Source organism: Varroa destructor, unplaced genomic scaffold (assembly GCF_002443255.2).
Source record: "Varroa destructor unplaced genomic scaffold, Vdes_3.0 BEIS01000006.1, whole genome shotgun sequence".
Taxonomy (NCBI): Eukaryota; Metazoa; Arthropoda; class Arachnida; order Mesostigmata; family Varroidae; genus Varroa; species Varroa destructor.
This window is the reverse complement of record NW_019211459.1, coordinates 26,289,323-26,314,040: the sequence shown is the minus strand read 5'-3', so window position 1 is coordinate 26,314,040 and position 24,718 is coordinate 26,289,323. Positions and strand designations below refer to the sequence as shown.

General features: G+C 40.8%; 1 protein-coding gene across 9 annotated transcripts in view; it reads right to left on the bottom strand.

Annotated features, from left to right (window-relative positions):
* Positions 1-2: 2 nt before the first annotated feature.
* The window catches only part of LOC111253031 (transmembrane protein 47), a 40,709-nt gene continuing 15,993 nt past the window's right edge, over positions 3-24,718 (bottom strand). For 6 of the 9 annotated variants that reach the window (XM_086992289.1, XM_022811835.2, XM_022811837.2 and 3 more), the window contains 5 exons: positions 20,203-20,302; positions 9,550-9,702; positions 3,568-3,751; positions 3,088-3,161; positions 3-2,070 (listed from right to left, as the gene is read on the bottom strand). In XM_086992289.1, the coding sequence (XP_086848415.1) occupies positions 1,909-2,070; positions 3,088-3,161; positions 3,568-3,751; positions 9,550-9,702; positions 20,203-20,302 (673 nt within the window). In that variant the 3' untranslated portion in view covers positions 3-1,908. Of the gene's footprint in view, positions 2,071-3,087; positions 3,162-3,567; positions 3,752-9,549; positions 9,703-14,449; positions 17,448-20,202; positions 20,306-24,718 lie in introns of those variants that run through there. The other 3 variants (XM_022811834.2, XM_022811839.2, XM_022811833.2) reach the window with 2 other exon arrangements.

The following is a 24,718-nucleotide window of genomic DNA, read 5'->3' as shown; positions in this document are numbered from 1 at the left end:
CTCCGCCTCCTCCTCCTCCTCCTCCTCATTTGCTCCCATGTAGATAGCAGTTCGTTAGCTTTAGTTCATGCATGCAATACCCTCTAGATCTGAAGACCCTTGAGGTATTATAATAATATTCTCACTAAATCACCACACTATCGATCGCACGGCTTGTTGTTGTTAGCTCACACAGCCAACATGACCCAAAATCACACATAAACGCTTGTTATTATCGTTACGATTTTAGCAATATGAGTATATGAGCTATTTTCTACATCATATTTTAGGGGCCAGCCGAAGAACTCTTCGCCCTCCCCTCTAAGCTAATTTCGTCAACAGGCGGTGCGCTCGGAAGCGTAGAAGACATAATCATCTGACTAAGAAATCAACGTTCTACCTCTGTCGTGGCGCCATTGCCATCTGGTACAAAACCATTTCGCGGTTAGCTTATTTCTATCGCGGCAATCATCACTTAGTCACCAGGAACAACCATTTATCACGGAAATCATCATTCCTTTTATCATTTTTACTGAGATAACTACTCATTACTAGCACTAATTACTACGACGTGTTCTACAACCGCGGTCAGTTATCTCAAAATGATAATAATGACATCAATAATAATAGTGGTAATCATCACTGGCATGATGATTTGTTATCGCTTTAGGTGTCCTCACTTGTGTGTTGGCCAAGATTTATTTACTTCAATCATATTTTCATGTTGTGTGTATGTGTGTGTGTGTGTGTGTATATATGTATTGTTGTGCTGCAAGACACCATGTAGAAGTTGTTGGCGGCATACTCGGCCATCGAAGTGGCACCAATGGCCGTGGCGTTACGAATGACAATGGCAATGAGTGCTCGTTAGATGACAATGTATCTCTCTGTATCACTGCACCTATCCGTTACTCAAGTCTGTCTATAGTAAAAGGCATTTGGCCACCTTGTTTTAGCTTGTCCTACATACACATAATAGGTACACACAGCCAGCATCCGATCGCTCCATAATGCTTCGATGGCAATCAGCAAGCGTTCCCAGTTGGGGCTAGCACACGTCGTTAAACCGTATACAGTTATATAGATGACGCCGGCGAAGTACGCTTGTGGAGGAGGTCGCGAAAGAGTATAGCTTGGTCCGACCCGTAATTGATCACCAGTTCAGTCAACAGCTATGCGTAAAAACTCCTGTCTAATTTAGCTGCGTCTTTTGAAACCTGTAGATTGATCACTAAGGGCTAATCTGCACCATACCATTTACCCTAGCGTTCCCTAGTCAAGCTATCGATTGAAACCGTTTATTTTTATGCCGTTGATAGACCCCCTAAATCCGTCCCAGGCGTAGATGATTTCTCCCCGCCCCACTTCTTTTCGTGGTATCACAATTCACAACGCATCATTCACTTATGACTACGATGGCATCTTTAGCCCCATAGCTGCTCCCCCCCCCCCCCCCCCTGCAACGTATAGAATCAGACGGATTGTAGGGATGGCAATAGGAAACAGATAGGCAAAGAATGCACCCTAAATATTTAAGCCCTAAACACGTGCTCTTCGACCAAACACATGGGGAACAATGTGCTCGCTATGTACACACCTACGTCAATGGTCTTTGTGATACGAACTGTATAATTAAATATATGTATATATATATATATATATTAGTCGCCAATAAGGAAAACGTAAACCTCAGTCTTCGAGCTCTCTATAGTATAGAAGCATATAGTCATTGGAGAACACTCGACCTGGAACCGTTGGCAGTAGTTTCTGGGCTTCATCAGTGTATGATTTTGCTGTCGCTATTTTACTGTTTGTGCCGCTTAAAAGGACCAGCGATGCCGGGCTGGGTACGGCTGCCACGAGCCCAGTGTTCGATTCGTTGTTTCATTGACGGGCGCGGCCGCTGCTATCACTGTTATGTCTAATATTTTAGGCTTTGTTGTCGTGAACGGTCGCCACCGACGAGTTGGTCGTCCTCTCCCGATAGTAAATTTCTTCTGTCTCTTTATCACACAACAGCAGAAGGATTCCGCCAAATAGAAATATTGCTGCCCCCCAGCCTACTCCGTACGCCCAGCCGAACTCCCAGACCTGAAATATGCCGTTTTATGGGACAATAGATACTAATGTAAATATAAGTTCAATTTCAGTACGAGAAAGTTCAATAACACGTTCAGTCTATAATATTACTCATTCCTGATGTATCGACTTGTTCCCAAGTGTACGGTATAACCGATTCGTCGGTGCGGACGAGATGATGTCTACGTGAATGCACTGCCTTATTGTCGGACGATCGAGCCTATCGAGCTTTCGTACAAACACAGTTGTCCTAATACCTAATAATTACAACGGTTCCTGTACTGTTCCGTGTTTTAAGCGTTCACGAAAGCTCTGCATGGAAGAGGTCGTCAATGCAGTAGAGGCTTCAGCTCCTCGCCACTACGCGTTCAAAATGCCGAAGTTCTTGAAGGAGAAGTACCGTGAAGGTACTGCTTTACTTCAGGCACTTGTATATCGGCCGTTTCGTCTGTACGATTTACCGACACTAAACTCTATTTGAGTGTTTCGTTGAATGGCAAAGTTTGTGAGAATTAACAATTCGTCTGCAATTAGAAAGCTAATTTTGCTACATATATCTGATAAGTCGTGCGTTGCGTTGAAGCTTGTAGAAAACTACCGAGACGCTTAGTGCTCAACGTAAACGGCAACTGTAAGATAATGTTGTGCGTGTTCGACAAACCGGTGCCGTTTATCGTACATTTGAAAGTGATACATCGGGAATGAATAGCTGGGCATTGTTCAGTAACGATTGTTTAGCTGTTGTAACAGTTAAACAATGGTAATGTTAAATTTATAACTACGCCGTTTCAGCTACGTAAGTGTCTGTTGTTTACATACCACCTTTGTTGTTGTCATATCCATACAAGAGCTGCTATTCTAACTTTGTAGTTTTAAGCAAATGCGACTATAAGCTCGAGTACGAACGTTGGAAGGCGGCGATACAATCAATCAATCAATCAATCTAACTATTACTTGGTCGTCATTATACATACCGTTTATATGTCATATCTCGGTGTACAAATATATCAAGGGCAATTACGAACGTACCTGTCGGTTAGAGTCCTCTATTTCGGCCGCGAAGCAGGCGGGGTAAACGACTAACGCGATGAGGATGCATAGCACTGAAACAATGAAACAAATAAAAGTACAACAGGTAAATAGCAAGTAAAGCTTACAATGACGTCAACAAAAGGAAGCCGAAGTTGAGCCATTTTGTAACAATTCGTACGCGGCTATTTTTTTTTTTTTTTTTTTTATAGTTAACTAACTGAAAGTATGATGTCAAAAAATAGTACCCTTATCAACACTGCTGCTCTCAACACGTGTGTTATAACTTGTACTTTCTCCTGCTTCACCACCGTGGCAACTCCAAGCACAGGTAAGTCCAACTGTGCAGCAGCCAGATACGAATACGTATTCCTATACGTTCTTCGTAAACTAATGATAGCAAACGAAAATGTCAGGAAAGTTCATGCGTACATAACTTGTTGGCTGTGCCCAGGTGAACATCGGCTGTGGAGAACTTACATGCGCACACCATAACGTAAAAGGCGAGCCGGTAGAGCATGTACTTGCGGACGGGATTTCGCGAACAAAGTCCACATCCTGTCATAAGGGTCGCTGCCACGTCGCAAAGCAATGTGATCACGCACAGCGCGGCCGCCGCCTGTACGTAGGCTACGTTACGGGCACCGTAACAGCCCGGACCCACCTAAAAAACAGCAACACAGGCATAATCATAACTGTAATGAAGTAAATGATAGCAATAGTAGTAGTAGTAGTAGTAATCGTCACCATCAAAGCTATCGTTGTTTTGGTCGGATTATCGAAAACAATTACGCTTATGTTTTGTCTCTGATGTATATAGAGTAACTGTATTTACTTTATATATAGGGGGTGACATATCATATGAGGTTAATTGGTTTAAACAAGATAGAAATCTAATGAACTGGATTTACATTTAATTTCACTATTAAAATATTGCTTGATTCCACTCGATGATTATTTTACTCCTAACAGAAAATCTTAATTCCAAAGTCTCGACACGAAGCCAAAGCCACGGCTAAACGAAAACTTGTACGCCAATAATGTCAGTCCTACGTCGGGCACCTATCAAGTTAAGGCTGGGCCTGCGTTAGTGCCGTTATTCGAACCCCCACCTAAAATTATATAATACACTTAAGTCATAGGGAAGCTAAGCTTCTGCAAGGCCGAAGTGCAGATGACCCCTTGGGTGCATCTTGGGGTATTTTACGTCTGTTCATATATTAATATTGCGTTCGGTTTTTAGAACTCTGTGAACAATGAAAAAGCAATGGCTTCGTAATAATAAATTACGATGATTACTTTCCATACTGTGGAGTGTCCGTCTGACCTAATCCGAAAACCTCACGCGTACTCTGCGTTTACGAAGCGCGCGGTTCACTATTCAAAACTTTTTTTTCTTTGGGCTCTCGCATCGTCATGGCGACTTCGGAATTGGAGAGTGACTTTCTGGACTCTGGAATATGTTGCTTTCTGGAGTCACTATGTAGTCTTTTATAACCAGCTTTTATGTAACCGAGAGCTAGGGCAATATTCTATGTTTGCAACGAAGAAAGGACCGTTGAGGTTAAAGTGGATTTCTCTAGCCGGCTGTCAATAACATCCGTTCAGTACTTAATCGAGGGCAAAGCCATAATCATAGTAAAGTAAATGCTTCACAGTCTAATATACAATACTATTTCAAAATGTCCGTCAAGCTTTAAGTTGTCAGGTGTCAGGAAACGTCAGAAAGTGCGTATGCCCATTTTGAATACCCAAAAACGGCCGGATAACCTGTAAGAATAATTCTGTAAAATATTAGTGTGGAAAATAATAGATTATTATCCAGATATAATCAAACGCCAACGAAATAATGTCATGTTTTTTTTGTTTTATTTCAAATGTAGCATGTTGAACGGAATAGTCGTTGTTATCTACAGCTGCTTCTCGGGTGATGCAATAAGCTCCTTCGAAATATTCAGTGTCTTAAGTTTCAAAGCTCCAATGGCTAAATTATATCGAAAAGTTGTGAGTTTTTCGGATATTTGGGTAGGGAGATGAAACTAAGGAAAGTGTTAGTCTGAATGATATTTAGTTATATCACGGGAGAGCAATATAGAACGAACATGAGCTCTGAAATAAGCTACATATATCAAACGGCGCTTTTCTCACCTTCGGCTCTGATATTCCAAAGCCGATGGTGAACGGTTTTGTGCAAAAATACCCTTTTTATTTTCTGGCACATTAAATAGTAAGGGCGCTATCTAATACACGGTGCCATCGTTTTGGCGAACGTAAGAGTCCCCCGCTGTGAGCAGCTCCGTATAATTTCTTGATGTGACATATCCTTAATACGCGCTTGTTCCATACACTGTCCACAAGGTTTATATTTGACCAAAAATGTAGTTGCCCCGGGTGAAAATTTTTTTCAACGTTCTCTATGCAAAGATAAAGCTGCATCTTTAAGTATAATAAAAATATGCACTAAGGTTGAAGCATTTACGGGTTTAATAGGTACACCTTATCTGAAGGTAGAAAAATTAGTGGGGGTGGAAGATCTACTTCACAACACGTTTCAGTATAGGACTTGTTTGATTATTTTTGAGCTAGACGTTTTTCGCATTACAAGATCAACCAGTCCTGTTTCTGATAAGAAACTCCGAATGAATTCTTAAATACAACGCTATTTTATTACTGCTGAGCAATTACGCCATATTGATTTTTCTGTCGTTTATAGGAAACCACAAATTCCGCTTTTGACAACCTTAGCCTTGCTAACACGCTCTAAAGGGACGGTGTCACATACCGCCAGAAACAGTTGTGACGTTGGCAGCACCTATTGTCGTCTACAATACAGCGGAAATCATTTATACTTTGTTGCTTCCGCCAACTTTCTCCAGTTTACTTACTTCGTCGCTATTTTCTGGTTTTCCTTTCCAGATAGGTTATTTAGCAGATTCATACACTTATACTTTATAAAACGGGCCTCCTGAGACCGAACAACGCCTGATAAGTTGCTTACATTTTTCTTGTGAAATCACATAATTTAGGTTACCCAAAAACAAATCTGTAACCATGTAAATTAATAGATTAAGGTAAATACGCGCTCGGTTTTAGCAACTTCAAGAAAAAAATTCATGACGGGTTGGTTTCCCAATCGTTTCCTGTTGAATAGCTTATTAATACACATGCTCTGCTACGGGCAGCATCATGAAGCTAGCTTCTGGGCCAGAGCGCAAGAGGTTTTTACGATTCTTACGCTGACCCTACAAATAGATACGTCCTGAGCGCTGTCACCTACCTCAGCGCGCTTCTTTATATGATGACGCCATTTGCTGGAGCAATATGCATATGTCCGAGAGTACCATTACAATACCTCATTATGTGTACGCAGGAAGCAATTTTTGTGCGCATTTTTTGTGCTCAAACGCAGTTCAACACCAAGTCATGGCTAAAAAAAAAGACTGATAAGAAATCCTAAGTCATATTAAAGAAGTAGGCAAAACAGTAATCATTAAAAGGAAACAGCTGCACGCTTTGGTACTGTAAACTTAATGTACGAGGAACACAAAACCCAGACAATCATTTAAACTAGGTTAACTATATACGCTAACTCTGACTTGTTTGTAAGCCATGTAGTTTTATTGTTCCCAAGCAAGCAACGATAAAAGCGGCATATCATTGTAAAAAAAAACTTCTCGCGCAAAAAACTTTGCCTCCCGGATGGAGGGAACACATTTGCGATAGCGAATATCGTGATAGCATTTGCATGAAAAACGGGAGTGAGAAAGTAAACTGCCAATGTGCAATTACAAAATGCCTATAGACAACAGCTTTATAGAACTTCTAACTTCTGGACGCTCTATACTGGGCACTTGACTTCAATTAAACTTAGTAAGTTCATGTGATTCACGTCGATTTTCGTTCAGCACTTAAATCTGTCGCCTACCATAAACCGTTTGGCATTCTACCCAAACGTGTGGAGCGAAATCGGCAATAATCAGCTACATAAAAATTTTCCTTTAAACGTAAATAACCAGTGTTTAAATAAAGGATTTCAAACCCAGGCAAGGCAGGAGTGTTGACCATCTCTTCTAAATCAATTCAATCTGCGTGTTGCCTTCTTCCACCGTTCAGCCTGAGCGTACTTGTGTGCTTCGAAATGGCGTCTATAGTTGGCGGAAAAGTCCTGAATTAAACAATGCGTGATTCTTCATGTTGAATTCTGACATAAAGGACGAAGCTATAGTTTTGACGGACTGTTTCGGCCAAAAGTAATCGCTATGTGCAACACTGTGAACGATCAGGACACTTGATTTCAAACACCCCCAATGTATAATGAAGCTCTATTAACTGCGAAGCAAATGAGATTTTCAAACATACGAGATCAAAGAGCTAAGGCCAATTAAAAAAAAAAAAGGCTTACTGTCTTTAAACCGCATCTGAATGAAAGTATATTTGAATTAATTTTTCCGCATGTGCCATTAAGGACGTCGGCGGCGACAGACGCTAGCCGTAAATAAAATCTAGGTAGTTTACATTTTGGTCTGACATACGTCTCAAAAGCCGAAAAGCAAAAAAAGGCGCAAAAAATTTGAAAAAAGGTCATGCGCTGTGGCCTATATACACGATGCTGCGATAGATAACACCATCGAGAAGACAGTTTCTACGATCCGCAGAGAATATTCTAGATTAATAAAAGTTGATTTCTGCGCCTTTCCCCATTGAAAAATTTCATGTTTCAAAAAACAAACCATCGACACTTCTGCTTTTGCCCCGGAGAGTTCTCTCTCCCGGAGAGCACCGCCCTTGTCTACGATAAATGGCCTGCCAAGCACCAGTGTTCCTCCCGAACAAAATTTGATATATGGTGATTTTTAATAGATTCGTTCCGACAGGTTGAAAGCGTAGTTCGAGGTAGGGCCGAGAGTTACAGCACAAGTTTGAAGGCATATTTGTCTATTGAGTAGCAGCAAAACCCGCAGTCGAAGTTTATAACATTTGTTATACACGAATTTTAAACAGTCCAGTAATAATGTTTCGTTAAGGATATTGGCAAGTGTTTAACTGTAGTGCTGAGTTAATTAAGAAGTTATTTTCCCTAGGAAGTATGACCGTCAAGGATGTATTTTTTTAACAAATAACTTAAAAATTTAGCATATACTTCGAATAAAATGCATGACTAAGTAATAAATATAGAGAATAAAATACAGTGTGTTCATCTCCAAGCTATGCAAAAAAATATGATACGGTTCTTAATTAACAAGTTACAAAATGTAAAAACTGAAATATGTCTGACTTGCCTCCCCTCTGTTTGCCAAGTTCATTCCGATAGACAAGTAGTACGCGTTCTATATTGGATACTTAAACCGCTAGGCACTACTTGCAGATTTCTATTAAAATGTTTCCTTTGCATAAAACGTACACGGCTGACTCGTAGCCCCGATTCAAATCTAGACGACCACATGCCCCTAAGTTATCATCATGTACACCCGCTATTTAGTGCGTTTTCATTTATGCGAGCGACACCGTTATATAAGGCATGACGAAGGAGGGGGGATGCAGGTTACCAAGGTGAAATATATATCGGCAGAGGGGTGTCCTGCTGAACTGCTTCATAGGCAATAGAAATGGAAAGTGAGCCCAACTATGTTGTTTATCTAGATGCGATTCAAGGCCGCACGCTAAACTTTTAATGAGCTTCTTCGCTTTGCCCGTAAATACTCTTGCCCTCAAAGGCTGAATCTTAGCAAAATTCAGAAGCTTTCCAAAAAATACAAATATATGACTTTCTCGCTTCTCGCAGCGCTCGAAACGAGATGCGGATGTAAAGAAGTAAAACATTGCTACACGCAGTACCTGAACTTTTGGTTACAGAATCTGTCACTACTCAAATTGCAATGATTGGTTCTCTAGTTGTACATTTAGGGGTGCATTGGAGAGGACCGAAGGATGCGGACGCCCAACCATTATATCAATCTTAAACGGCGGGTTTAACCGCGCTAATACTGCTATTTTACTAAATTGTTGTAATAAAGTAAAAAAGACCGGAAAAATAAAGTGAATTACTGCAAAGCGATTATGTCGTATCGATTATTACAACGATTTTTATTCATCTGGCTGCTGCACAATAGAGCGTTCCGCTTTTATTACCACAGCATAGTATCAAAGACGGCATATTTCCACCGAGTGCTAGTAATACAATCGTTAACCCCTCAGGGAGTGACGTTCCCTTTTAAACAAGTTTCTCTTGGCCAGTCCACTAAGCTCGTTGTGGGAAATGGAGCACATTTTTGGTATCGACACGGTCGGGCATAGCCTTTGTCAACGGCTACCAAATATGCCAGCGGCGTTTTTATTTCTAATCGGGTAACACCGTCCTTTTTTGTTGTTGCTAAATGGGACGCCAATTAAAGATCGAGCTGTGTCTGCGGCGCGCTTCCTTTTTAATTTCATCCGATGGCTGTATTGTTGTTAGGAGTTTACCTCTAGACCGAATGGTAGGGGCTTTAACGCGCCTTCTTCAACGCACTGTTCCCAAAGGCCCTGGCGATACTTCTGCGCGACCAGCCAGGACGAAGACAGGATGCTCAGGATCATTAATAGGACCACGATCAAGCCGCAAATAAATGCGAACACCTGTTGATAGAGCAAAGATAGCACACATACAATAGCAATTTGGTATTTTAGTCGTAATCTATGAAAACGTCGTTTAGGAGCTGAAAATCGTTGCGAGTTACCTCGAAAAATTCTATTTTTACGAACTAAATCAGTGCGCAACAAAACCAATTACCAGGCAGTGTCCGATGGTCCATCTACACAAATAATAGGAGAAACTATTACTGGCACATTGATGTCTAAATATGAATACGTCAGTTATTAGATTCTAGTAGGAGAGTCATTGACGTAAAAAACCCTCATATCTATCGTTTGGATATTCCATTTTTCTCATCTCTTCGTTATGCTACCCGATATTGATTAGTCCGTTTGATATAATTACGCTTACTTGTAAATTCTTAGTTTATAAACGATCCTATTGATAGTTGCGTGCTCGTACCAGGTTAACGCAAATTGGCCCTTTGCTTTGTTTGCACAAACGTCAATGGGGCTTGTAGATAGAAGCGGAGGGATCAAGAGGGAAGATTGTTCTGGCCTTGTCGAGAGACGACATGCGAACAAAGCTAGACAGTAGAAAAGCTTCTATTGCCATGGCATTCGTTGTTCCTTTTCGGTACCTTGTTTCGGGTCATCAGCACGAAAAAAGCAAGGACCCTAAGACCGGAGATCAACCTTATTTGTACAAGGTGCAAGAGTTTTTGGAATGGCTGCCAGCGCCTGATCTTTAAACCACTCTATTTTTTTTGGTAGCTCCAATTGCTCTGCTCGAACTACAGGCATACCCATAATCTGGTCCATAAAGGACACGCCAAGTCCAAGCTTTTCGGTTTGGATTCCTATCCTAGGCTAACTAACTATGACGGAATCGAGTCGACTACGCGGCTATCGAGTGCGTTTTCCGCAAATATCATTTTAGCAATGCATGTATTTACTACGTACGCTCTTTATAACCTTTGGAGTTTTTTTTTTTTTTTTTTTCATAAAACTCGATAGAAAGAGCATTTTCCCGTACGCCCTGTGCTTCTTCGAGCCCAAAAAAAAATTTGCTACGCTATACATTGAACCGTGAATCGTTATTATATTTTATTTATATTATATACAGTACTATGTAACTATTAAAACTATTTTCAAACACATTCTGTACGCCATTAGGTTTCTACCAGGCACTAACCTAGGAATTAACTGACGGACAGCGCAATATCTAACGTGAAAAAAATATGAAGTTACAATTGCCCCGTACTGCTTAAGCCACCAGTTGATTTTCGTTGAAAGCTATTTCTTAGCATGCCCGGTTGATCCCCGTTATTACGTTTACCTCAAGCAGAGGTTACAAGGGCCACCGTGCCTCTCCCACTTCATACCGAAATGAAGAGTACGACTCCCCATTTCTATACTGAGCATGATCAAAGATCGTATACTGAACACACCGTTAATAATACATTTGCAATATGCAATATATCGTTTAGTGACTGAAATGAAAAGTTGAAGTTTAAAGCAGTTGAACCTCTTGAAGAAAGAACGGTGCAGAGTATGCACATGTACATATCTTGTCCCTAATAGAAAGCATGTATAGGAACATATATCACCAATGTTAATGTTATGCTACTAATGAGGGTACATTCTGCATCCACACGCCAGTATTCTTACTAGACGATATGTAATTGTATGACACGAATAACTTCATTGGACTTCATTTACAAAAACAGCTATATTTAGTTTACCCAGAAAATATGACGTACCGAATGTGGCTTGAAAACTCAGACGCTATAAGTACGTATATTTAATTCACCTACAAAAAGGATCACTAAGATTAAGGAAAAATAATGGTAATCGTAGCTAGAGCCAGGCATCGCTGCTCGCTCATTCTAAGCTACAAATAAGCAACCTAAAGCACCAAAAAGACCTCACTAAACCCCACTACTACCCCACTTGAGAAGTGTTCATGTTGCTTAATGTATTATTTTATAGGGCTTGGTATATTATATTACAGGGAATTTATCTTATTATATAAGCTATACCTTCTGCAGACATAACATCTTCGCAGCGAAATAACAATTGATCGTCGAGTTCGCTCGGCAAAGATCAGTTGTTGAACGGGACTATTATTCCAGCGCATGGCTATAAAAGCTTATCATACTGTTCCTGAACTAGGACTGCTATCGTATAACCAATCAGTTTTGTATAATACCGACTATACATAGTTTTATATATATATATATAGATATAATATAGTTTTTCTAACTGCGGTCATACTTGAACAGTGCAGTGTTATTATGTATATAGCTCAGTTGCAGCGTAGTACGTCTAGACTGAATTCTGTAGAAATTCATGCCATTGGCAGATAGGATTTTCATTGTAACAAAAAAAAAACTTGATCATTGTTATTAGCTCCAGCCATGGAAAGGGGGGCGCAGGGGTAGGGGGAGATTTATCGAGTTATTTATCTTGGCTCAGTAATTGTTTACGGATTAAAGTATTCAGAATGTTCTGTCCGCTTTTCAATCGTAAGCAGATGTCCGCAATCAGAAAGCGAATATGAGAGATCCAAACGTTGCTTTGACGGTATCGACAATATATACGCCCTTCCCCGGTATGATAAACAGATCGTTCGGAGAAAGGTTATTATTATTATTTAAGTTAAGAGCAAGCCGATCAGTCGTTTTTGAAATGCCTGCCCCGATAAAGTTCTATTGAATTCGTAACGTGGCACACTTCGTTTACTACGGGGAGCCAGCCGCTTAAGCCGATGTCTAACGGTTAGACATAGAACTCCAAATAGTTAATTTATTAGTTAATAAATCCCACGTGAAGGCCGGAGTTCTTCTACGACAAGCATAAAGGTGTCCCGCCTTTGCCTTTTGTTTGATTAAGGGTAACCATTATCTCGGTGGCTTTGAGCGTATCCAATGGCATTCACAGACGACGTTTACGGTGCCGCGAAATAGTCTCCCTCTTTCGACCCCAGTTTCCCTTGGAAGATCTGCCGTTATCGTGACGGCGATCCCGCGCAGCCCGGACGCGTTTTGTGGTCCGGTCGTTTACCAAGCGAATCTTCTATTCTACCTAGCTCGCTCATCATTTCGTATTGTGTAGATCATAGTAGTTAAAACAAGCTAGCAGGATCAGTATCATGTAATGTCGAGCGTAGTCTTAAATTTAAGTTTACACAAACGCAAATATATATCGTGCGCTATATATTTATATACAGCGCACGATATACGGTCGAGCTGAGATGCTTGGCAACGTGGATATCAAACTTATCAAAAGACAAGGAAAGTTACTCGCTATAAACCGGACTAGATGGTAAATTGGGCAATATTAAAATTACCGTATCAGTGCCTATTATAGCACTGTTAGCTTCTCGTAGTTGATACGATCTTTGAACCGTAGGGATGTAAGATCGTGTCTCACAGCGTTTGGTGAACTAATATGGCATTTATGTGCTATCAGCTGCCTTTCTGAAGACTATTTATTTCTTATGCTGCTTGGTCTATTCGTGTTTTACAGAAAAATCAGTAACAGGCATAGCCAAGGAGAAAAGAGGCTAACTATCAGGCCCAGCTGGTTACTACAGCAGAGCTCAATATTTATTTGAAGAATATCGCTTAAACAATTCAACTTCCGAATCTTTAGGATGCTAATAAGAAAATTAGAAAAAAAAAACTTTACTGATTAGTTCGTTTAAATTGAAGCATGCAATTTATAGTAAGCTTATCAGGGTGATATACTTTTATACTTCGAAGTATCGTCCATGTAATGTCTCTTATAACTGGTGAAATAGGTCAACGATATTAATTGATCCTGCTTGTTACAATGTAGGTAACATGTGCAACCTTTCCAGCAATTTTATTATCCAAAATTGACTAAATTTGCTGGAAAAATAGCAGAGAAAAATCTGTTTTTCCGAACGTTTCACTCATTAAAGGTTCTACACAATGTAGTTTGTTGTTGTTGTGGTGTTGCTGCTATTCATTACTGAATGTCATGGAACCACGTATGCGCTATCCATGGGCGGAATCGGATCTTCTAAAGACTACTCTAGAATTGAAGTTAGCGGTTATAAGGCCCTATGGAAACAGTAGTTGTCTCCCAAATACGTCTTCACGAAAAGGCATAAAAATCGGTGCTCAATATTAGCGCAGACAGAATGCCATCGCTATGTAGACACTCGCTACCGACCAATATCAGTTAGAAGAACGCAAGAAAAAAATCTTACTTTTGCAACCACCGAATAACCGCCATTCACGTTATAATCATCTATTAGGCCTTATTTCGACCTGCTCACTATAAGCCGTTTTACTGAGGGCGTTCTTTGGAAAACATGTTTGCGAAGGAAAACGACGGGGCCGTATCACGACAATAGAAAGAACTGACGTTTTACCGTGTCGACCACATACACATTTAACAGATTTCGCCGTAGAATTGTGATGGGGGAACGGTAGCGTAGAATCAATCTATATAGTATCTGCTTCGACACCCTTCCGAGTGCAAATCATCATGTCAAACTGGAAAAATGGAAAATTATTTCGATTATGGCTGCTTGAGCTCACATGCTTGTCGGCAGTATGTTTTGCCGAATTTATTCGAGCTGAACGAATAAATTACTGAATATTTCAAACATAACAGAAACAGTAGCCCTTGAATTAAAAGGGGCGCCCAGCAGAGTCTATAAAAAAATTCACACAAAAAGTCCCATACACTAATTCTTGTCACACTATCTTCAGTCATCAGCCACGATCAATATGTCGTCCGGAACCGAGCACTCTACCTGTTTCATGGTGCATGTATTAACACACGTTGTTAGACAACAGCATTCACGGTAGTCGGGGTCGCCATAACTTGGGTACGGACTTTCATGTGGAAGAGCTGACAGTTGATGAGGAGGTAAAATATGACGAGGCGGCGCTACTGGCATTGAGGGCGATACAAACAAAACCCGTCGAGGACCACCTGCGCTACCTGGACTAGGCCGTGGGACGCCAGATTCATCAGAAGCCGCTAACGTACTGCTGTACGTTGGCGGGCGGCGGTACCCACCCGTTTCCCTGTACACAACCTGCGATTCCATAACTGCGCTTCCACACCAGCCAACTTCTTTCCGTCGTCGATGAAAACAATTCGTTCCTGTTCGCTTCTGTCTGCTATCGTTTTGTTGCAGTACTTGTTTAGTTGATCGGTAAATACAAAGTTTCGCGCTCAGTCCCTACATTGAATGTTGTCCTTGTCTAGCCAGAATCTATGATTGCTTTTGAGCGTAATGCGTGTCTTATACGTTTGTATATCTATGTACAGAGTACATTATAGCAGGTCTCAGAATTTTATCGGCCATCAACCATGTAGCGGTTGGTGTAACTGAAGCTTCCATTCGTTTGTGCAAAGAAAAAAAGGCTTACTTTCGAAGTTTCACAACTTCGACGGCGTTGACAGTAAACACAGTTTCGGATACCCTCTTTCTCTGCGCTGCACGCTTATAGATAAGATCTTTTTAACTAACTACTTTTTTGTCAATTGGATATTTATAAACGCAACAGAATATTGCAAGTAGTAGCGTGTATGCCTGGGCTTACACTTTCTTCGGCACGTCTTTTTTAGTCGCAGCGGTGTCTCCGGTCTGTCGGGTTCGGGACGCGCCGTACCACCTTGGTTCAGCAATTCTTAATCAGAACATGCCCTGACATATCGCGTAATCGCACCTGTGGTATCAGTAGCACTGCATTTCGCTTGGCGAAGCGTTGTTTCGAAGGAGAAAGACAATCGTATGCTACCTCTAACCAATATCTCTTAATAAATTGGTCATTTTCGAGCAGTCTAGATGGTATATGGCAGTGTGAAGGATCACAGATGTGGAATTATTTTTAGTCACCCTGTCTTCTCTACATATATTTTATTCCTTTCATTATTTACTTGTTTCTTCTTTACACAGTCCACATGCCTATACAGATAAACAAGCAGACACGCATACACACGCCACGGGTTACGCGAGCTCCCAGAAGCCCATGGGTTGTTTTTACCACGATCGTCGTCCTAAAGGTTGCGTTTTTTTGACGGTCCCATTGCGTTAGTCGCTAAGAGCGGCGAAAGTCTAAGAGTATCTGCTTCTTCAGTGGAGTGTTTGAACCGCGGGCGGGCGGGAGGGGGGTGTGGGGTACAGCTGCTCTATAACCACCTATGTCATTTTGACACTTCATACACCACGAGGGGTAGAATGAAGAGAGCTTTGTTTCATATCTGTTCCTCAACACACACATGTGTATACAAGTACAAATAAGTTTACGTATAAATGTATATACATACTATATATACAAGCAATATCTGGTTGTGACTATTTGTGCAGTAAATAACGGCGAATATATTCACTGAACATCGCCAGTGACCAAAATTCTACGAGCATCTTTTGATTAGGTTGAGGTGGGCATAATAGAGTAGTGTTTTAATAGCGAATACTTCCTCGGCCCGTTTCTCTGACTGTTATTTCGTCGTCTATGCCATAACCTAAAATCGACGCCTGGAGAACAGTGGCACAACGAGGTCGCAAAAAAGTTTTCGAACTAAGGAGCGACCAAAAAATCAAAATTGATATGTGGTTAAATCAACAGTTTTCTAGCTTGTGAAGCGTCGCAATATCTTTGGGAAATATGTGATCGAATTTCGTGCATTGCTCAATCTGAGCGGTTCATCATCATTTTCAATGGTGTTCCTGTTCACACTCATCAATGGGCATACGTAATACAATTAGCCGACAAAGCGTTACGACAATGCGGTTGCCGCTTTCTTGGGACATTGTTCTTGTCACCGGTTTGTATTGCCGGACTGGCCGTATGCATATCGCGTATGATAAAAATCTGGGAAATCTTGAGAAATTTCTGTGAAAACATTAATTGTAGTAATAGCAGTATCTCTTTCTGTAGATGTTGCCGGTTCTGTCGTTGATTCGTGCCTTTTCAGTTAAATATTTTTTTCAGCTGGTGAGGTTGTAGTTAGAGCTTCTTGATCTCACCAACGGCCATTTGAAGTGCTACCCTCGGAGTCGACGATTGATTATAGTCTTCCGACGTCATCGTGTTACGTTTGAGCGTTACGTAGATAGGCAACGTGATTATAATAACCTGCGTAGCAGGAACCCCTTCGTGGGGTATCATACGGAAGAGCTGGATGGATCCACGCAGTCCACGAGCGCACGCACTCACACACACATACACACACACAGGCACACACTCACACACACATATACACAGGCAGTACGCTGGAAGCACTTGAATGCACGTAACGTTTACACACATACACAAATACAGACACGGACAGACTCATGAATGTAGCGCTCAATATGGTTGCAACAATTATTGTCAATGTGCACTTGTTGCAGGGTCCACGACTCTTGATGCGAGAGGTGGCGCTTTCTCATTTGTACCAGCGTCGTATCAATTGCTGCCCCTAAGATTGATGGGTGCAGTTTATCTGGTGGAGTTTGCACGATCACTGCTCTGATTGCCGCCACCGCCGCTCTCGTCACAGCCGCCAGGCCACAAGCAGCTGGTTATTCCTTTTTCCGCTTCTAATTACGTCACCTCGAACGCCATCTCGTATTTTATACCACCATGAGCTCAGTTGCCACTGCCACGGATGAGCCTTGGCCACCGATTCGGGCCGCTGCACGCTCCAACTCGCCAAGTTCTCGGCCACTTTCAGGCCCGGTCAGGCCACCGCTCGGACTCTTCCGACTTCGGCTTCGACACTTCGAACATAGCAATACGATCAATACAGCGGCGGCGGCGGCGGCGGCAGGAGAACAACCGGCCAATCCAAGATGGCTCTCGCTAGTGTTGTGCTTGGCGAAGGAGCGAGAGAGCTCACTGAGATTGGGATTCCGGCTTCCTTATGTGGTTACTCCCCGTGACCTACCTTTCTGATGTTTGCTGTCGTTCCGACATGCGTTTGATTCCGTCACTGCTGTCTAGAATCCATTGGTCTCTAGGCAGTAGTTACGGAGCAATGTCCACTGGTCAGCCATACATACGCTCCCTACTAATGCATTGGGCGCGGAACGGCGACATGAAAACCGGTTCATGGGCTAACAAATAAAGAATGTCTCGTCTACACTTTGGAATCAAAGCCAAACAGAAACAGGCAATATGCCATCAAAGGGCTGAGATGTATGGTAAACAGTCGCATGAGGACTTGGACAAATCGTAGGGAAACCTATGCGCTCTGTGGAAGCGCAACCATTTCACTATATATACATATATATAGTATACTTTTTCAAATCGATGCTATTTTGTGTAGAAATCAAATATAGTGTTATTGAATAAGCCCCGCTGATATATTTTGAGAGGTCTTTTTTTTCGAGCTTTACTTATCTCTTAGAATAATAATAATCTTTACTAGAAGATATAGTAAAACGGACATGCATCCTATACAGCTATATGTAATATTAATTTACCTACGAAATGGCACTCATGTGAAAAGTTAAGAGGAAAGAAATTCTTCTTAAGTGCTATCGACAGTCGTTTAGATATTCAAAGCTTTCAAATTGCAAAAAATAAGGTGAGTCCTTTGCCTTTTGTCTTATAGAAGCCATGCCCCTTAATCGCAAAGGTCTCTTCGTGGTCTAGACGATTCACTTGTAATTGTCTGCGACGCTCTGGCCCTTGGAAGACAAACATATGTGCTTTGTGGAGTACTCTAGATACCTGGCACGGAGATAACAAGACTCTTCTGTGATTGTGGATTGTAACTTCAATGTCAACCTCTGTCCGCTGCAGTTGTTTACGACGTTTTTTTTCGGCCAGCTGCAGTGACCACTACGAATAATCACGCGTAAATAGGTTGCTCATAGTATTTTTCAGATTTTTTAAAATATGCGATCTATAATTGAGGCTAAACTAATTAAGTTAACTAATAAGACTAAGTTTTATATCCGGTTTTGCCCTCAAACACTGCTTCAAATGGCTAACTTCTACTACAAAGCAAAATGCGCTTGGTTCAAAATTAGGCCGCGTACTTGTGGTTAGCAGGCAAGTACATTACCACTGCATCCGCGCCTAGGCCTGCAGAACCTATAGGTAGCAGAATGGCTATTCGATTTACTGATTGAAACGAATTTTTTTTTTTCGAAAAGATAGAAAAACTTATTTTATAGGTGTGCCAAGTTTTCTAAGTCCGTTCTTAAGATACTCTTCGTCATGATGCGGCCGATTGACCGTAACGTCAATATATCCTTTCCCCGTTACTATTTGAAACAGTGCCGCTTCATAGGTGACACTAGATTGGAGCACTTAAAACTATTTTATAATACCAGCGTCCGTGATAAATCGGCAGCTCCTTTAGAGAAACATCATGTTTGAACCTTCAATCAACCTGGGCTGACCTTGCATAGAGAACGCGAAACCGACGCAACACTATTTTAAGAGTGCGAAAACCTTAACAAATGCTCTCGCCGGATCAGTTCTTTTTTCCAATAATAAAAATCACAATCTGGGATGTAATTGGTAGATGAAGCTTCTGTCAGTTAGGTGGGCGCAGCTACATTGGCTATATCCACACTTCTTTAAGAGCAGTAGACGATCTTTCGCGACCGCTCTTTTCCGTTGTTACGATGCTAGAAGGGAAATGAATAAACGTATGTACAGCCTAACGTTAAGGGCCACTAATGATGGTGATCACCTGCGGACGTCTAGGAACTGATATGTAAAAAATATACGTTTGTATCTATAGGGTATCAAAAATGAATCTGCTGTGTTTGTTATGCCAGATTTTAACATCTATACACTTACAGTCAGCTAATAAACGGAAAAATAATCTATCTAATAAATGTTCCATTGTTTTTGTTATGTTTACTTTGGTCAGAAAAGAATCGTCTATTGAAAATGGTTGAAGGAGCTAGATCATGTTGTTTTTACGCAATGTTGTTACTACAGCCTCAGCCTATCAGTCGCAAGGGAGCAAAACAATTGCGAGTCATAAATGAAAATTAAGATGATTGTCTACCACCTGACGCCAACTATGATTGGAAAGTTCTCCTTTTTCTTAAGATGCTTGAATAAATCATTTTAGGTATTGCCTTAAAATAGATAAATTTAGATTCTTGTTTCTCTGGTTGCACAATGATAAAATGCTTTTGTGTTTTTTTTTTCTATCGAGAATCAACAATTTGTATGGAAGCATGTGGGTATGCAAGCCGGAAATGGCTTTCACAGGGAATATTTGAGCATGCGGCATATTTAAAGTGTGACGCATGCAAAACAGTACAAAGTCTGTTGTTTCTAAATACAAACTGGTGCCAATATGATATATATTGTATTTTTTTATGTTAAACGCATACGCAGGACCACAAGTCATATTCGTGACCCTATTTAATTGTCGTACGCACAGTTTTTGATTGAGGGATTTATGAATAGCTAAGAATGCATGCAGAAGTATTGTAGGTGGACACGTAAAAGCGAAATTATAGATTGTACTGCTTTTTGCAAGAGATCGATATAACTAATACATATCAAATATACAATAGAAATAACTGTATCGTACCTTTAAGGGTCGCACGATATGCACGGTCTCGATCGTGCTGTTGATCACTCCGAGATCCGATTGCGACTGTCGTGCCGAACCCGGCTGACTCATCGCGAAGCTGCTGAAATATTCGCCAGAAAAGGAGCGTGTCGTTTAAATCAAAGGGTAGGAAAAATGTCAGGAGTTCAATAACATCTACTACGGGATCATTCGTTTCTACCAGGACTGAGGAGCTCAATGTCCGCTTGCTTGTCCGAGAGGCTTGCGAGTTGTTACAATCACTGGTGAGTTAAATCTAACAGAGGCACATACGACCGTCTGTAACGAGAAACAAAGGCGACTAAACAAGATTGCACACGCTTTTCTTTAAACACATTTAGGACTTTTTTGTTTTGTTAAAAAGAAAATTGTTTTCAAGCCGCTCAAAACCAAACCTCTAAGCACTAGCAAAATATTGTCGATAGCCAGCCAGAGATAGAGCGGGTACTATAGTTAGAAAACGTCGGTCAAGACCCATATTGCCGCGGCAGGCGCCCAGAAGTGAGACCGGAAATCCCTTAGTGCAATTTACACATTAAGCTTTGAAAAACATCTACTCTATTCATGTATTTTTTTTGTGACGATTACTTAAGAAGCTAAATAAGGGTAAAGCATAGGTGTGTTCAGGTGAAAGTTAATATGTAGCATATGACTGAAGTTAAATGCCTCGAGTTCTACATCCACTATTGCCGTCAAGCGCATGCACAAGGGTCGCTGTAAACACATGGCATTTTAATTCTCGCTCGATAATAACACGAAATTGTATGTATTTAGTTAGATACCAGGATTTGCAGGAGCGAGTCACACTCACAAACGCGACAGGATGGCCCATATTGTTTCGAATACTGCATGATACACTTTACTTTTGAGGAAGACTGGCTTCTTTCGCTTCCAACACAGTCCTATCTTTCCTAATTGTTCGTCCGTAAATATTCACAAAATGTGTGCTTAAAAAATCATGTGTGCTTTTATGAGATCATGTTTTGTGCTGTCACCTGAAAATTGATGTATAATCTTTCATTACGTCTACAAGGACGTTCTGTTGTGCATCTATCCAAGATGTGATCAAAGTTTCTGCTTCCGTAGAAAGAACTACATTATCAATTACTATATATACGCGGCTAGTTTTCTGCAAATATCATCTGGCTGCCCTGAGGGAAACCATCTCAAATCTAAATCGATGAAGCGTTCTCTAACGTTAAATGAGGTAAGGACCTATATCTTTTTTTGCTTCTTTTATAGTCCGTTACCCCTTCGAAGAATATCCGCGATTTGATTCAGCGTTTACTCATTAACGGAGCGTTTCCGTATAGCCTACAGACGTTAAATCACAACGGTGGTGCGTGTTGCGACTATCTGTGTCCTGTACCCCGCGGACCAAACGCAGCTGAGTTGTCGCCACACGCCTGCGTTTACCATGAAATACTAGAGCTGAGGCATACATATTGCGCGTACAGGTTTCAGTCCTGGCAGTCGATAGTTATAATGAAGATTTACTAAGCTAACCTAGTCTGCATAAACCGTAAGGAAGCTTAAAGTAGACTCGACAAAAAAGGTGAGGTCAACGCACTGAGGACAGTCTAGTTACCAATCAATTACGTTCCAATTGTTATTATTAGATCGGGTTGAGTAGAGTTTACATTTGTCAAGGTAGAGCTTCACAGTTATGATGGCCTCGGTGATTTGCTTGTTGATCTTTTGTAGAAACGGTAAACTTCCTGTTCTTGATTTGTCGTAACGAGTTCGTTACAGACGTATTGTATGGCCGTATACTTGAATACGTATAGCTTCAACTGATGTACTTAGTCCATTTTTCCCTGTATTCACTTAAGTTCTAAAGTAGATAATTTCAAATATATTCTGAACAAGCAGCTATTTAACTGAAGAGAACAAACGTATTACATGGTAAGCAATCCTGGAAGACAGAAGCTAATATGCTACGTGCTGATCAGCAGTTAAGACAAATTGCGCTTTTCGCAAAAAACAGGAAATTTGCAGAAGTTGCAATATGGTTTCCGTTTTTGTTCCCAAGTTGATTAATTGTTCTCGCGAATGAGAATTGATTTTTCGCAAAAACTCAGTTGCTTTTAGAGGCCTTTGTGAGAAGAGATGTAGTATCGCTTGGTGCCTATCGGGAACAGTTTAGCGATCATAATAGAAGGCCATCGTCGTGCAATAAAAAGGTTTGCTTTCAGTCTGGCAATCGCTTCCGTATTGCAGAAGCTCATACCGATAATTAGAAGTGCATATGGATAAGCGTATAAGCATCTAGATTTACGATGCCTTCGTCTGCTATTCTTCCTGATATTCTACAGCATGGGGTTAAATTCGATTTTTGTGTGTTTTTTTTTTAAATTTCTTTGTTTTCCAAAACGAGCCTGTAAAAATCATCAGCTCTGTTTGATTTTCTTTGGCCTTATAAGGTTTAACTTTAGTCATATTCCAAATATGTGTTTTTATGTGAAGAGTCTATCCTTCAAGGATTTCTCTGATTAAAAGTTATGTTACTTGAAGACAACGAGTCTTTTTTGAGGGATTCTCTCAGCATTCGTAAAACATTTCCGAAAATTTTATAGTTGATATCCGCTCAATTTCTTTGGGCTCTATGCATTGGTTACAAAATTGAATTTTTACCGTTTTTATGACTGACATGGTATTCTTCGTGAAAACGGTTTAGAATTTATGAAAGATGTACCAAGAGAACGACATAATAATCCCCTAAAGAAAAACAATAGAATCTATGAAGTAGGCCATTGGGATTACTAAACTTCTCTGGTAGGATTACTAAGTAGACGCAAGGGAGTAGTGGTATTTTGCGAGCAGTTTATTATGATTACTGTTGGCGCGAGCTAGAACCCAGGTGGACTGTGAAATTACACACAGCAGGTACGTCTCGGGCCTCATACTGTGGGTTCTATGGCACAGATTAATTTTATGCCTCGATAAGAGGGCAACTGCAATGGAAGAGATAAATAATTAGAATTGTGACATGGGGAAATTGAAGTTCTAAAAGAAGAGCTCTTGTCTTGTTACATGGTTCGTAATACATAGTTTAGATAAAAGTAGTTCTCTAAAGCTAGCAAATAAAAGGAGCTCGTTTATGGCTTCAGCGCAGCCCAGGTTAGGTTTGCGTGTGATAATATAGTGATTACGTGGTTATCTACTGGACTTAGGGACACGTAGAATAATCAAGGCCGAAATCGGACATACTTCGGTTCGTGCTGCGAGGGGTCAGCTGTTCGAAGCAGTGTATAAACGCAATACCGGCCGTAAAGCTCAAAGTTTAAAAAAATCTAAGATTATTTTGAAACTACGCGGAAAAGGAAAATGAATGTGATAGTTTCCCTTGCCTGAAATAGAGTAACCGAACAGTGCCGCGAGATAGCTGCGGCAGAAGTCGAGACTGGCAGATTAAAACAATAAAGTAACAACTAAATTAGATAGGCGTAGCAGGACATCAGGACTACCGAAGATGAATAATGTTCTCTAAGGGATCAGTGATCCGCATTGAACTTAGCTTTGATTTGATCGATTTACACTGATTATTAGTTAGAAAAAAGCAAAAAATAGCCGTAACATGACTGCTATTATGATTCGAACAGAATACCTGTAATAGCGTAGCAAGTAGTGCAGCTGCTGTGTAATGATAAAACAGAACGCGACGAAGCCAAAATCACTGGGAGCTTCAATGACAGGAAACGTAGTTAACAGCGTGGAAGGTTTTACTACGTGACACATCCAAGCAGTATCGTTAAATGTCGAGTTCCTCTCAGTGGGGCTTTCTACGATCGTAGACTACATGCAACACCGACGTTCGCACTCAGCCTACATTGAGTAACAATTCCTGTAGTCCTAGTAGGGCATAGCACAGGTCTGTTAGGAGCCTGTTGTTCACAATGTAGATTCCTACAGGTAAATGGTCTCTAAGCATTCCGTATTAATCTTTTTCATTTTTTGGAGGCATACCTTTGTTTACCGTTGTGACGCTACGCGTCACCCTCCGACCGAACTTCCTATTTATTTTCTAATTGCCAGTTTCAAAACAGGAGCGGTCCGGCTGAATCCCTTTAGTAGCAAATAAACAGCATACTTGCTGGTACCGTGTCAAGCATCAATTACCGGTTACTCCCTTAAGTGTTCCATTTTACAGCTCCTACTTCATGCTATAGAGAGCTTCATCTATCTTCAGGGCTTCATTCGATATTCTTCACAGTGTTCGAGGCAAGTTAATTTACCTTACTTTGAACAGGTTGTCGTTTCCTTCGTTTCGGAGTTGATTTTTCCGTTAAGAATAGACAATTAGCTAAACTGACGAAAGCCGGCACTAACGAAAGCAGAATGGTGAGCGCTTACAGTTCATAGCGAGCAATGAACTCAAGAATAGATGGCTAAGATACTCTGATCAATCATGATTGATTTTAGAATAATGTTTTTTATATGAACCAAAAGCCAAGAAAATACAAAATATTTCGAGAAAGTTACATTAATATATATA